The sequence below is a fragment of the Spea bombifrons genome, chromosome 2, assembly GCF_027358695.1.
Source record: "Spea bombifrons isolate aSpeBom1 chromosome 2, aSpeBom1.2.pri, whole genome shotgun sequence".
NCBI classification, from domain to species: domain Eukaryota; kingdom Metazoa; phylum Chordata; class Amphibia; order Anura; family Pelobatidae; genus Spea; species Spea bombifrons.
Genome location: NC_071088.1, coordinates 79,063,005 through 79,077,975, shown reverse-complemented (window position 1 = coordinate 79,077,975; position 14,971 = coordinate 79,063,005). Strand labels below are relative to the sequence as shown.

Below are 14,971 nucleotides of genomic sequence, written 5' to 3'. Positions count from 1 at the left end.
CAAAAGTGGTCGTGGCAGTGACTGATACGGTCTAAGTATTTACAAAAAATGGGCAGAATGTTTCTTAACATGCATGATAATACTGCAACTTTTCATATCCTACACCTATCTCACGCACGGGCGTAGGAACCGGGGGGGACGGGGGGGACAGATCCCCCCCAGGAAATCATAAGGGGGGGACCGATAATATAGATATCCCCCCCAGGGCTGTACCTGAGGTGAGTGCACTCGGGTGCAGCTGTGAGGGTGCTCACAGCTGCCCGATGAGCAGCTGTAGCCTGCAGGACTGGTTAGGGAAATCCGTGATCTCCCCAACCAGTCCTGCAGGCTGCAGCTGCATAAAGGTCACACTCACCAGCGTGCTGTCTGTAACTGAGCGCCGGGGCGACGGGATATGACGTTTATATCCAGCCCCGGCGCTCAGCATAAACAGCTGTGCGCAGCCGCACTGCACAGACTGCGAGCGGCAAAAAGGAAAGTTGGAAGAGAAAGCGGAAAGGTGGAAGAGAAAGCAGAAAGGAGGAAGAGAAAGCAGAAAGGAGGAAGAGAAAGCAGAAAGGAGGAAGAGAAAGCAGAAAGGAGGAAGAGAAAGGTAAGAGATGTGGAAAACGAAGGTAGGTAGGTGGGTGGATATGATGTGGAAAACGAAGGTGGGTGGGTGGTTATGATGTGGAAAACGAAGGTGGGTGGGTATGATGTGGAAAACGAAGGTAGGTAGGTAGGTAGGTGGGTATGATGTGGAAAACGAAGGTGGGTGGGTATGATGTGGAAAACGAAGGTAGGTAGGTAGGTGGGTATGATGTGGAAAACGAAGGTGGGTGGGTGGGTGGTTATGATGTGGAAAACGAAGGTGGGTGGGTGGTTATGATGTGGAAAACGAAGGTGGGGGGGGTCTGATGTGGAGAACAAAGGTGGGGGGGTCTGATGTGGAGAACAAAGGTGGGGGGGTCTGATGTGGAGAACAAAGGTGGGGGGGTCTGATGTGGAGAACAAAGGTTGTGGAGGGGGGTCTGATGTGGAGAACAAAGGTTGTGGAGGGGGATCTGATGTGGAGAACAAAGGTTGTGGAGGGGGGGTCTGATGTGGAGAACAAAGGTTTGGGGGGGGTCTGATGTGGAGAACGAAGGTGGGGGGTCTGATGGTAGATTTGTGTGTGCATATACATATGGTGAGGCATGTGTATGGGTACTTGGGCAGGCATATGTGTTTGTGTATAGGGCAGCTGTGTATATGTGTACGTCTGTATGGGCAGTGTATATGTGTACGTCTGTATGGGCAGTGTATATGTGTACGTCTGTATGGGCAGTGTATATGTGTACGTCTGTATGGGCAGTGTATATGTGTACGTCTGTATGGGCAGTGTATATGTGTACGTCTGTATGGGCAGTGTATATGTGTACGTCTGTATGGGCAGTGTATATGTGTACGTCTGTATGGGCAGTGTATATGTGTATGTCTGTATAGACAGTGTATATGTGTATGTCTGTATGGGCAGTGTATATGTGTGTGTATGGGCAGTGTATATGTATATGTGTACGTGTGTATAGGCAGTGTATATGTGTACGTGTGTATAGGCAGTGTATATGTGTATGTCTGTATGGGCAGTGTATATGTGTACGTCTGTATGGGCAGTGTATATGTGAACGTCTGTATGGGCAGTGTATATGTTTACGTCTGTATGGGCAGTGCATATGTGTACTTCTGTATGGGCAGTGTATATGTGTACGTCTGTATGGGCATTGTATACGTGTACGTCTGTATGGGCAGTGTATATGTGTGTATATAAGGAGTATATTTGTCTTATAGTGTATACGTCTGTGTAAGTATGCGCAAGGGCAGTGTATATTTATGGGGAGGCATGTGTGTGTGAGCAGTTTATGTATGTTTGGGCAGGCGTGTATAAGGGTAGTGCATAAGTGTGAGTACTGGCAAGTGTGTATCTGCAGGCAATTGCAGCGTATATGTGTGTTTTTGTGGGCAGGCATGCGTAAGAGCAGTGCATATGTGTGTATGAGCAGGCATGTCGTACTTAAAGGGAAGATAATGATTCCCTGTAACACATGTTTAACCCATTGTGTGTGTGTGTGTGTGTGCATGCGTGTGTATGTTATTCAAGTGTTTAAGCGTGTGGATATGTTCCTGTGTGCATGACGTGTTAGGAGTCTTAGATGGTTCCTTCAGTACATCATAGTAGTCTCTGTGGCCGTGTCCAGTGGGGTCCATCTGTGGTTGTAAGATTTGTCTTTTTTTGTGAGTTTCTGTGGGAATTTTCTCCCATTCATCCAGTAGAACGTTTTATGAGCTGAAGGTGATAAACCAAGACATTTTGGACAACACTATGCTTCTAACTTTGTGGGAACAGTTTTGGGGACGGTCCTTTTCTATTCCATCATGACTGTGCCCCAGTGTACAAAACAAGGTCCATAAAGGCATGGTTGCAAAAATTCCCCACAGAAACTCTCCAAAATCTTGTGGATATCGTTCCCAGAAGAGTGGAAGCCGTTATAGCACCAAAGGGGGACCAACTAAATATTAATGTCTATGTATTTATAATGCAATGTCATAAAAGTCCCTGTTGGTGAAATGGTCAGGTATACCCTACCAGTAAAAATGCTATCCCCCCCAGATTTTTAGGGGTTCCTACGCCCATGATCTCACGCTCATAGTGTTCCTTGAAACTCTATTGGTTTTAAGAATCCCTAAAGCTTTTATATGTTTGGAGACCAAGATATACTTTAAACTTGAATCTACATTCTTTGATCTGTTGAAGAACGTATGTTCCATTTCTTATCAAAGAAATTAAAGTAGTCATGTAGATATTTTTATCTTTCTTATCGAGAGCAGAATAGGCATAATTGAAATTGAATGTGGTATTTCTTTCTTAAAGGTTATTAAATATGTGATGAGTATATAGGCTGACACATAAACGCAGAAAGAACTGCAGATGAATCTTCAGTTTTTTCTGCTGCTGAAACATGCGATTGCACTTTATACACAATTGTCTATATTAATGTTTGGTAGGCCTCATATTACACATTTGTATTATTTGAGCCTGAGACTAGCTTAGCGCACCGACATTTTTTCTTTTCCCTGTTTGCACATAATTGAGGTTGTTGGCTCCTCATCAGTCTGATTGCAGCTTGTTGTCCAGGGGTTAATGGGGAGGAGGTTTAACTGCACCTCCCCCAACACGTTAATAAGGTTTTGGTAGCAGTATAAACTGCTTTGTGTGCCCACTATGTAGGAGGTGAGAGTAGGTTCTCACCCTATTGAGAGTGTGCCTTGACGTGGCGGGTGAGCTTAATTATGCTTTGGCCAATTCATATAACCAAAACCTCTCATTTATATTATGTTTATATATTTGTTACCAACTTTATTAGGGTAAGAAGCGCAGACAGTTTTTGTTTTTTGTATACATTGTACAGCCAATACACTGTTTCTTGCAGCATGCTTACACCTGTTTGGTAGGCCTCATATTACACATTTGTATTATTTGAGCCTCAGACTAGCTTAGCGCACCGACATTTTTTCTTTTCCCTATTAATGTAAACAAACACTGGAACACAACGTATTGATCTATACACACGATACAATTAAATTTCTTAATTTAAAAATTCCATTCATTTTTTTTTTTTTACAGAACATGTGTTGGCATCCATATTTTGTTTAATCCTATTAGGATCTAGTTTTGGAGTAGTTATTCTTATTATAACTTTGTGAGTCGGTTCAGCTCATAAAGAGAAAAGCATGAGCCAGAGCTAACTGAAACTCCTCCTTGTAAGGTTTTTCATCCTGAAGTAGCGACTTTCATTTTTTGGCTTGGCTTGGGCTGCTCAACAGCCAACTCTTCCATTATTGTTAATCAACGTTGTATGAAAAAGAAAGCGCACCCTCTTTACATTCTATGGTTTTATGAATCAGGACATTTTCAAGTGGATTGAGGTCCAGACCGGGCCATTGCAACAACATGTTTTTTTCCATTTGAGCCATTCTGTTTTAGATTTGCTGGTGTGCTTGGGGTAATTGTCCTGTTGCATGACCCAGGTGGCATCACATTTGACTCTGTACCAATACTTTGGTTTACAGAGAAGTTCATGGTCGATGACTGCAAGGTTCCCAGGACATGTGGCTGCAAAACATGCCCAAATCATCACCCCTCCAGCACCGTGCTTGACATGCTGTGTTTGGTTTTCGTTAAACATGGCACTGTGCAAAGTGGACATGTTGTGCAGCAACAATTGCTTTTCTAAGATCATTGCTAATTTCTTTCCTCCTTGTCGTTGTGCTAACACACCTAAATTCTCCAGTGCAGCAAACTGCTAAAAATTTGGCTTTTATAGAAATGGTCACACTTGCTTATGATTAAGGGCATTTGATTAGCAGCACCTGTCTGCTACTTAGCATCTTAATTCCTATAGAAGCAGTAAGGGTGTGCTTATTTTTTTCACACATGGCTTCTCCATTTTGGCTTTATTTTAGTTAAATAAATCATGACACGGTGTAATATGTCATGTGTTGTTCATGTAAGGCTGTAGTTAAATAATTTTTATAGCTGCTAAGGAACAGATGATTGTTGTTATGTCCTGATATAGAAATCTTTCTTTTTTTTTTGTTCTTTCATTGTATATCAATGAAGAACAAATCAGGTATGTGAATTACTGTTTTTTTTTAAATAATAAATAATACTGCAAGAATTTACTAGATAAAGACTATAGAGAATGTAGATAATTATTTGCAGTTGATCCACACTTGCATTTGCAGTTGCATTCCCTCCACAGGCCCAATAAGACCTTTAACTTAAATGACTTGTGCTGCTCTAGCCAGAGAACATGCCGCCCACACTTATAGGTAGAGATGGAGTTATTGATTGCATGAGTCATGTATTCCATTTGTGTAATGCAGAGAATTATGCTTCTTGCCAAGTAGGTATATTATTCTTTATCCCATTTCTTAAAATAACATTTTTTGTGTTAAAAGAATATAATCTGAAAGTTTATGCAATCTGGATGGAATTGTTTCTTGAAACGTATTAAATAAAGCAATGTGAACATATTAACTGTACCTCCATATGTCTGGAAGCTAATGCAAATGCTTTTCTCCAAATGGGGGGTATATTAGGGCAGGTTTACCATGTGTGAAACATGGAACCCTTTGTAGTTTCTCCAGTATTAATGTTATTCTGTAAACTTTGACTTTCTTCAATAATAACACAGACCATTTAACAACTGGCATTGCAGAAAAGATAACAATATTATACATGTGCCTACCATTGAAATTATATTGCCTAAAAGCCTTATTTACTCCCCCTCTTCATTCCTTTGTCTCCCTCTTCTCTCAGTTTTCTCTGTGTCTTACTAAAGACAAATGAAGGAAATTATATAAATGAGGATAAAGATCTAGCTGAGTACCTAAATAAATACTTCTGTTTTTACAGAGGAAGATAAAGGCGATGGAACCTTGTTAGCAAAGAGAAGTAGGGTGAAATGTGAAACAGTTGTGTTTAAAGAGAAAAAGTTCTACTTGAACTCTCTAATGCAAAAACAGACAAATCTATGGGACCTTATTATTAAAAGAACTTTGAAGTGTCCTGGCAAAACAGACCTACTTAACCAGTCACTAATGGCAGGAGTATTTCCAGAAGACTGAAAGTTGGCAACTGTAGTACTACTGCATAAAAAGGTAGTAGGGAAGACTCAGGCAACTACAGACCAGTAAGCCTTATGTCAGTAGTTGGCAAATTAATGAAAACCATGCTAAAGAAAAGGATGTTAAATATCTGGAATTAAATAATTTACATGTTCAGAAACAGTACGGGTTTACTACAGGAAGATCCTGTCAAACTAACTTAAGTTCTTGACTGAGTAAACAGAATAATAGACCAGGGAGGAGCTGTTGATATCGCCTAGCTATATTTAAGTAAGGCATTCAACACTCTCCCCTATGGGGGACTTATAAGTAAATTGCAGTCCTTGGGTTTGGATGTAAAAATAGTTGAACTGATACGGCAATAATTGAGTGAGGCAGAAGGTTGTAGTTTAAGGTGTATATTCAGAGGAAGGGCTTGTCACTAGTAGGGTACCACATATATTGGTATTGGGAATTGTACTTTTTAATATTTTTATTAGTAACTTTACAGAAGTCTTAATGAAATGGTATGTCTTTTTGCAGATGATACAATGGTCTGCAACATAGTACACATTCTGAGTAGAATAACTCAAATGGCAAATGATTTAAGTAAATTAGAAGAATGGCTGAGAGCGTGGCAGCTGCAGCTTAATGTTGATAAAGGTAAAATTATGCACTTGGAACTGTGAAATTCCAAAGCAGAAAATAGCATTGGGGCACTGTTCTGTCAGTTAAAAGGAAGAGAATGACTTAGGGGTAATTATTGCTGATGGCCTAAAGCTAAGCAGACAATACCATAAATAGTCTGACAAAGCAAGCAGGATTCTGAGTTTTATAATGAGAGGCATTAGAGGCGGGAAGAGGGAGGTGATAATGCCACTTTACAGATCTCTGGTTAGGCATCACCTGGTATATTGTGTTTAGTTCTAGAGACCCCATCTTCAGAAGGCTATTGACACATTAGATTTAGAGGAGAGCTACAAAAAAAGTGTTTTGCAGGACATAAATTATCAGGAAAGATAAAAGATTGATAGGGGTTTAAACCCATATATCAGGGAAAATGGGCAGACTAGATGCGGCGAATGTTCTCATGTGCCATCAAATTCTATTTTTCTATTGTTCTATGCCTCCCCTGCATCTCTCTTCCTTTCCTTTTCTCTACCTCTCTCTTACACTCCTCCTGCATACTATTTACCAACCTTTCTTCTCCCTCACTCCTCTACTTTCTCTCCTTTCCCCTCCTTCTCACTCTCCCCTGTCTCTCTCTCTTCTCAGTCTTCTCCCTCTCTGACTCCTTCCACTTCTTTTCATCCCCCCACACCTCTCTCTCTCTCTCTCTATCAGACTCCTGTTACAGATTCTACTTCCAACAGCAATGTGACCAAACTTGATAGCAACTAGTACCAGCTTTAGAATTCCTACTTTTTTTAATAGATGATTTTCTATTTGAATTGGTGTTGTTAAGATCTGTGAAGTTAAAAGGATGTGCTACAGTTAGTTTTATCCAAATCTCCATGATATATGAGTAGATGGACGGCTGACTGGGGAAGCTCACAACGATAAAGGCTAGGAAGATATTTGGGAATAGACTTCCCAGGTGCCCATTTCTGTCACCTATAAAGATGAAGTATATGAGATTCTATTTTAAAGATACACAACCCCATGAGTATTCCACCTCTTCTTTCTTCCTCTCCCTATTTCTTTTTTTCTCTAAAGCCCACATCCTTTCTCTTTCTTTGTTTCTTTTACACAAAGTAAGCTATATAAAGCACGTTTCTTTTTTTAGTGAACACATACTTGCACAAGCCCTTAAAACCACCTAAAACCACCTCAGACAAATGTAACAAAAGTACCAAAACACCCACAGTTTCAATCCCAGGTGAAAGACAAAGTCCACATGTGAAAACTGTGGGGATTTGTTTCCCATTGCTAGAGATATGAAAGTACTTTAGACATAGAACTTAAGAATGAGATATCTACCGGGAGCTAAATAGATTTGTTTTCTTTTAATCAAACCCCCAATAAATGTACAGTAGAGAAAATAAACTGCTCACAGGAGAACAGAAATTGTAAAATTATATACATTTTAAGCACATCAGTTACTCATAAAAATATAAAAAACACACATAAACAAGCCAAACATGTTAATCATGTTTGGCCTTAATGAATAGTAGTCCAAAATGTTGTCATTCCCAATACTCAAGGCAATTTCCTTAAACATATTAAATGAAATACCTAGTATGTATGCAGCAGTAATTTAAAGACCAAATAAAGAACATTTCGGGGGAAAAACATTAATTCTTACCTGCCAAAATATACTGTCAATTGTATTTCCAAGAAACCCATCTCGACCTTCTGTTGACACGAGTTTGGGTCCAAGAATTGTCATAAATTCATCAAAGTCAACCTGACCATCCCCTAGAAAATATAACCAATATGAGATGCCATCAAAGATGAGAAATATATTTAAAATATTCCATTATCAAATCAAAGTGATAAGGCAAATTTTATATCTAATTATATCTAAGGTTTACTCTAATGGAGGCCTGTCCTGCAGCACGGGCCTCCATTAGAGTGCCCACAGCTCACACAGACCTCCACCGCAGCGCCCACGTAACCAACCTCCAAACCTGTCTCCCCTTTCCTGATTTGAACATCTGAAATATTGAGTGTTACCACCTTTGGTAAACAATAAAATGTCTCAGTCTTAATTACCCAGCTGGACACTCTTACTAATAAAAGCCCAAGGAGGAAACGAAAGAAGCCAGACTTTATTTGCATTGTCATAAAAAACAGCTTAGTCTGTTGTTTGAAAAACACTCAAAATATCACATGCCTGAAAACTAGACATGTGCAGTCGTATTCGGGCGAGCATGAAAACGAACACTAAAGGTGCGTTTTCATTGTTCAGCCCGAATACAGAACAAACGGACATGGTTTACTAATCTCCTTGGTCCCTTCCCCATCTAGCTTACCTTATCTAGGCAGCACCGCAGGGGTTAGCGGGAGTGGAAATCCATAGATTCGCCGTCAGGAGTTAAAGGGCCATAAGAACAACTTTATTGGTCGCCGGCAGGGGCCTCCTCTAGCATCAACCAAATGGTCTCCCCCCTCCTGCCGGTGACCAATAAAGTCGTTCTTATGGCCCTTTAACTCCTGACGCTGAACTTGGCCTGGGGAGATCTCTGAGAGACTCTATTGGTAGCCAGCACGGTGCTCGTCTGCCGTGAATCAATGAAGTGCAAATACACTTCATTGGTTGATGGAAGGGGAAGCCCCTGCCAGCGACCAATAGAGTTGCTCCTACGGACCTTTAAACTCCTGGCACCAAATTTGCTGCATAGTGCATTCTGCGTTAACCCCGTATTAACCCCCTTCTACAAAAAAACAAAGAAAAAAACGAAGAATGTACACGAATAGTCGCAGACACAGGAACAGGCGAATATTTGTGTAATAGGAAGATTTTTTTCCCACTAAGACGAATATGAAGAGTTGGCCAGCGCCCAAGTCTACTGAAAACAATAGCAGCTCCCATGTCTGCCTGTAAAGAACATTTTTTGGAGCAAAATAAAACCGAGTTTTTGCAGTGCTAATCTACATTTCTAAATACAGCACTGTATACTGAGGAGAACATATTTTTTCATAGACTTTCCCCATTAAAATGGCCACTCTATTAAAAATAACACATGCAGAACATAATACACATTTATGACATCATATGCTCTCAATGTTAAATGAAACATCAAATATCAAGGCTTTCTAATTTTCCGTATAGAGGCATTGACATTTTCAATGATTTCTATGGTATCTCTAATTAATTTTCTGTAAGAAAAAAAAAAGTTGGAACTGGGGACTAAAAAAGGAACTGGGACTAACACCAATACCCCAATGCAGATCTAGGTGTGACCTTCTCAGAAGAATTGTGTACTGTCTGTATGTTTTCTTTTCAGTACTGATGAAGACTTTTTGGTTGAAAGTTCAGTATGCAGCATAAACAGTATTTTTTCTTTATTCCATATCTCCAGAGCCAGTGCTGGTGCTGAGTGGAGGTGAGTACATCACAGGCATTTGGCCGAATGCATCTCCTGCCTTACATTTACCTGGGAGGTGGGAAGGGGTAAATGTATTTGTGGGCATTCTGCATATTTCCCCGCGAAAATTTAGGATTCACTTGGCCGAAACCGAAAATCCCCCCCAACCTTTAAAGAAATGTTTTAAAAAAAAAATAGCATTAATATATATGATATATTAATATTGTTATTGAATTTTTCTGTCCAATTTTGGTGTGATTAACACACCAAAATTGGACCACAAAAATCAACAACAATATTATATATATATATATATATATATATATATATATATATATATATATATATATATATATCATGTCCAGGTTCTAGCATGTACCGGCTGCCTGGGCATGATAGGAGTATGACTGCTGTTATATATATATATAAAAATTGCTAACCACAACTGCACTCCTATCATGCCCAGGCAGCCGGTACATGCTAAAACCTGGGCATGATAGGCATGTGTTTACAGGCTTCCTTTGCCATGCTACCCCCCACACACACTTACACATCCATGCTATCACACACACTCACAAACATTCATTCACTCATTCATATACTCATCCATTCCCTTGATCACGCATACTTGCTCATACTTGCATCTTCTTACATAGGATTCCACTGGATAGCAAGACTACATTATTCTGTGCATTCATTCTGTGTTATTTTATTTTTAAAAAACATGTAAAGTAATCAATTTACTCTGCTTTTTGGGGAATACTTAAAAGTAATCATAAGTAATTCGTTCAGTTGCTTAACATTCAATATATTGACATACAATCATATACTATTTAAGATATTACCAGCAAATATAAAACTTATTTTATCCAGTCATTAAAAAGAATAGTTGTCACTGCACATTGTAATAAGAAAGAAAAATAATTCTACTGGTCCCACTAAAAAAAAAAAAAAAAATCAATTTCTAGTGGTGTTCCATGTCTAGGCAGACCCCCCATTTCATGTAAGAAGAAAGAGAGGTGAAAGGAAATTACAATGGGAAGCGCAGACTGTCTTAAGAAAAAAGGAGAAAAAAAAGGTTGTCCCTATCTCCTTTGGTAATTGTTTTTATTGTTTTGGTTTGAACCCGTAACAATGGCTGATTTTATTTTTTTGTACCCTTCGCGACATTTCTGTGGTGCTTGTGTTTAACTGTAATTTTCTCATTACTGTACCCATAAAAGTGTTACATTGTTTTTTTAGGACAAGAAGAACTTTATTTAGACACCATTATTTTGATAATATTATATAATTTAAATATATTCTAATATTACATACCCAATTACATACCCAATGTTTTTTGCACGTTATAGGACAATAAGTACAAGTAGCATATTGCTATTTCAAAACCGTTTTTTTTCAAATATGGTCACACTGCCCCATGTCCTATGTGAAGCCAGCCACTTCAATGTAACCCCATTAAGCCATATATATTTGAAAACTAATCACCTCAAGGTATTTTAAATACTAGTAGTGTATTTTAACTCTTTCCATACAACAACTTCACCAGCTTTTGTCAAACTGCGGTACTGTTTTTTGAATTGTTTATGAATGTACAGCTCCTGGTATATGTCACTGTAAAACAACACCCAATATGTGTTCAACATCTCCTGAGTATAGTGATCCCACCCATGCACGAGTTTGTGAGTTTGTTGGGTTGTTTGGGAACTAAAAAGCAACATTTGGGAGGTATCCATTTTTCAAATTGGAATTTTGCCCCCATGCCCTATTTGGAAGATCTTTGAAGCCAGCCCATTTACTGTAAGTTATCCCATCAAACATAGATGTTTCACAAAAAAGACACCAGAGAGCATTTCAAATGCTGGTATTTTATTTCATTCCATGTACACATTTTACCAACAGTCTTTGTCAAAATTTGCAGTAGTATTTTGTATGTGTTTTTTTCCACACACGTTCTACTTTAGGTATGAATTTACAGCTCCTGGTACTGTTAAACAACATGTGTTCGACAACATATCCTGAGGACAGTGATACCCCCATGCATAGGTTTGTCAGGGGTTTTTGGAGGTAAAAGCCCACCTTTGCGAGGTGTGCATTTTTTTTTTGGAATTTCAACATGTGGTCAGTCTGTGCCCATGTCCTGTTTTTGGGACATCTTTGAACCTAGCCAATTCGATTTACCTCCTCAAATCATATATCTTTTAAAACTAGATACCCCATGGGCATTTAAAATGTCAGTATTTTCATAAGAGAATTTTTGCGAAGATATAGCACTAATTTTAGGATATATATATATATATATATATATATATACATATACCGTATTGGCTCGGATATAGGCCGCCCCCGTATATAGGCCGCACCCTAAAAGTTTGGTGCTTTTTTAAAGAAAAAGCACCAAAAAAAAAAAAACATGCTGCCACTCTGTCTCCCCCCCCGAGAAATGCTGCCACTATCCTCCTCCCCCCGAGATATACTGCCACTGCCCCCCCGAGATATGCTGCCACTGTCCTCCCCCCCCGAGATATGTTGCCACTGCCCCCCCCCGAGATATGCTGCCACTCTGCCCCCCCCCGACTTACCGGAGCAGACTCCCGGGTGTCTTGCGGGGCCGGCGGGGGGGCATCCGGAACAACCGGAAGTTGTATACGCGTATTGCGTAGATGTCCCCCGCCGGCCCCGCAAGACACCCGGGAGTCTGCTCCGGTAAGTCTTGGGGGCAGAGGTTAAACGCATCGTGTGGACGGTCACCGGCTGCGGCGATGCGGGTAAACAACCCGGAGGCTGTTTACCCGCATCGCCGCAGCCAGTGACCGTCCGGGCGATGCGCTTAGACAACCTCCCGTGCTGGCACCCCCCCCGTGGAAAGTGCTGGCAGAGGAGGCTGTCTGAGCGTATCGGAGAGTAGGATGCAGGTCCCCTGCACCGCTGCAGGGATCTGTATCCTAACCCCGCTGCCTGCCCGGCACCCGGGACTGCATGTCCCGGGCGTCGGGCGCTAGACCCCGAATATAGGCCGCACCCCCACTTTAAAGACTTAAAGTGGGGGGAAAAAGTGCGGCCTATATTCGAGCCAATACGGTATATATATATACTGTATATATAATGTGTGTAATTTGTTTTAACATTTTGTTGGAACTGCATGGTTTCCCTAATGGTGACATCAGTGGTATTTTTACATCAAAATAATGTAACAGGATTATTTATGTACTACAGAAATGTAAGTGTCAAACTAAAAAAGAAAAAAATAATCCATAATGTAACAATCCTCAGACTCCATAAAAATATATAAAAATAACTTCTCTCATCTCTCGGTTCAAGTTTATACGCAATGTAAGGAATATTTACTTTACTGAGCGGGATGTGTAAAATGAACAGCCTTCAGGCAGAAGGTGGTGGAGGCTAATACAGCGAGGGAAGTTAAATATCCATAGGATAGGCATTACGCTATTCTGAATCTAAGAAAATGGGCAGACTAGATAGCCAAGTGGATGTTATGTGCAGTCGGATTATATGTTTGTATTATAAATAAACAGAAACTGATATTGTTATTCCCTTAGAAAGTTATTTTAGCATAATTCTAAATACAGATTTATTCTTGTAATAAAGAAAGCTAATTAAGAGCAAAACAACTACAAACTACAATTAGGCTTAGCCATCTATAAAATGTTACAAAATTCAATATTTCAAAAGCCTACTGTATTTCCATATCACTAGAATCCCCAGAAATTCTGCATATATATAACTATTAATAATCCAGGGCATCTGGCATATCGCTAGTCTATGTTTTGACTTTCATTATGCCTTAGTTATTATTTTGGTAAAATCAATTGATATGGGCATCTGCTTCTTTTGCCTAGCATCTATTTTTTGGTAAGGCTTGCAAATGAGCAATGGTTTTATTTATAGCCCAATGTATTTTTTTTTTTCAAAACAGCAATGGTAAGTAGTAATAACTTTGAAGAACTGCTAGCAACTGTATAGTACTGCTCAATGTAATTAGGACATGTGTTTCTAGCAACTTAAAACAGGGCAAAACACAGATTGTTCTAATATTTTAATAAGTAAGGCACCATTAGCATAATTAATTTTAAACTGTAAAAAATTGCCCAGATGTATTCCTTGGGAAAAAAAACATGTCAGAGATGGTTGATAATTATTCAAGAATGTAATTAACAAAGGACATGTGAGGACTTGCTAAAACATAATGAGGACCTCTTTCAGGTGTACTGCAAAGATAATGGCTTCAGCTACATTTTTAAGTGATTCGACATCTTTATGATCAGCTATTACTGTGTCTATGATTTAATGAGGTTGCAAAGCTCATAGAATGAAAAGCTTAAAGAAAATTTATATTCAAAACAACTGTTTGATTTTATAGGTAAATAATAGACGTCTGCATTTTAAGGGCTCTCATGCATTGCGTACAAACCCCCGAAAATTAGGTGGGACCCCCAACAAACCAAAAAGAAATATTAACCCCTTAAGGACACAGCTGTTTTTTTTTATTTTTTGTACGCTTTGTGACAATGGCTGTTTTAACATTTCCACAGTGTTTGTGTTTAGCTGTGACTTTCTTCTCATTTAGTGTACCCACAGAAATTATATATTGGTTTTTTTTTCAAGACAAGAAGGGTTTTCTTTATTTTTATCATATCATGATCATATCATCTTATTAATTATTAAAAATATAAAATATAGTGAAAATTTAAAAAAGCACTTTTTTGAATGAGCAGTCTGGTTCAATTTGACAGAAAGGCAACAGTAACTCAAATAACCACTCGTTACAACCAAGGTATGCAGAATACCATCTCTGAACGCAGAACACATCGAACCTTGAAGCAAATGGACTACAGCAGCAGAAGACCACAGTGGGTGCCACTTCTGTTAGCTAAGAACAGGAAATGGAGGCTACAATTCACACAGGCCCACCAAATTGACAATGGAAGACTGGAAGAACGTTGCCTGGTCTTATGAGTCTCAATTCCAGTTACGACATTTAGATGGCAGGGTCAGACTTTGGCATAAACAACATGAAAGCATGGATCCATCTTGCCTTGTATCAACGGTTCATGCACACCTTGGGCCCCTTAGTATAAATTGAACATTGTTTAAACGCGACAGCATCAGTATTGTTGCTGACCATGTCTATACCATTATGACCAGTGTACCCATCTTCTGATGGCTTCTTCCAGCAGGTCAAAAGCATCATGTCACAAAGCTCACATCATCTCAAACTGGTTTCTTAAACATGACATTGTGTTCACTGTACTCCAATGGCCTCCACAGTCACCAGATCTCAATCCAATAGAGCA

The 14,971-nt window shown here is 39.5% G+C and overlaps 1 protein-coding gene across 1 annotated transcript in view; it reads right to left on the bottom strand.

The window, feature by feature from the left end:
- The window catches only part of CALN1 (calneuron 1), a 149,822-nt gene that overhangs the window by 68,691 nt on the left and 66,160 nt on the right, over positions 1-14,971 (bottom strand). Inside the window, exon 4 of the mRNA XM_053454915.1 lies at positions 7,931-8,043. Within this exon, the coding sequence (XP_053310890.1) occupies positions 7,931-8,043 (113 nt within the window). The remainder of the gene's footprint in view (positions 1-7,930; positions 8,044-14,971) is intronic.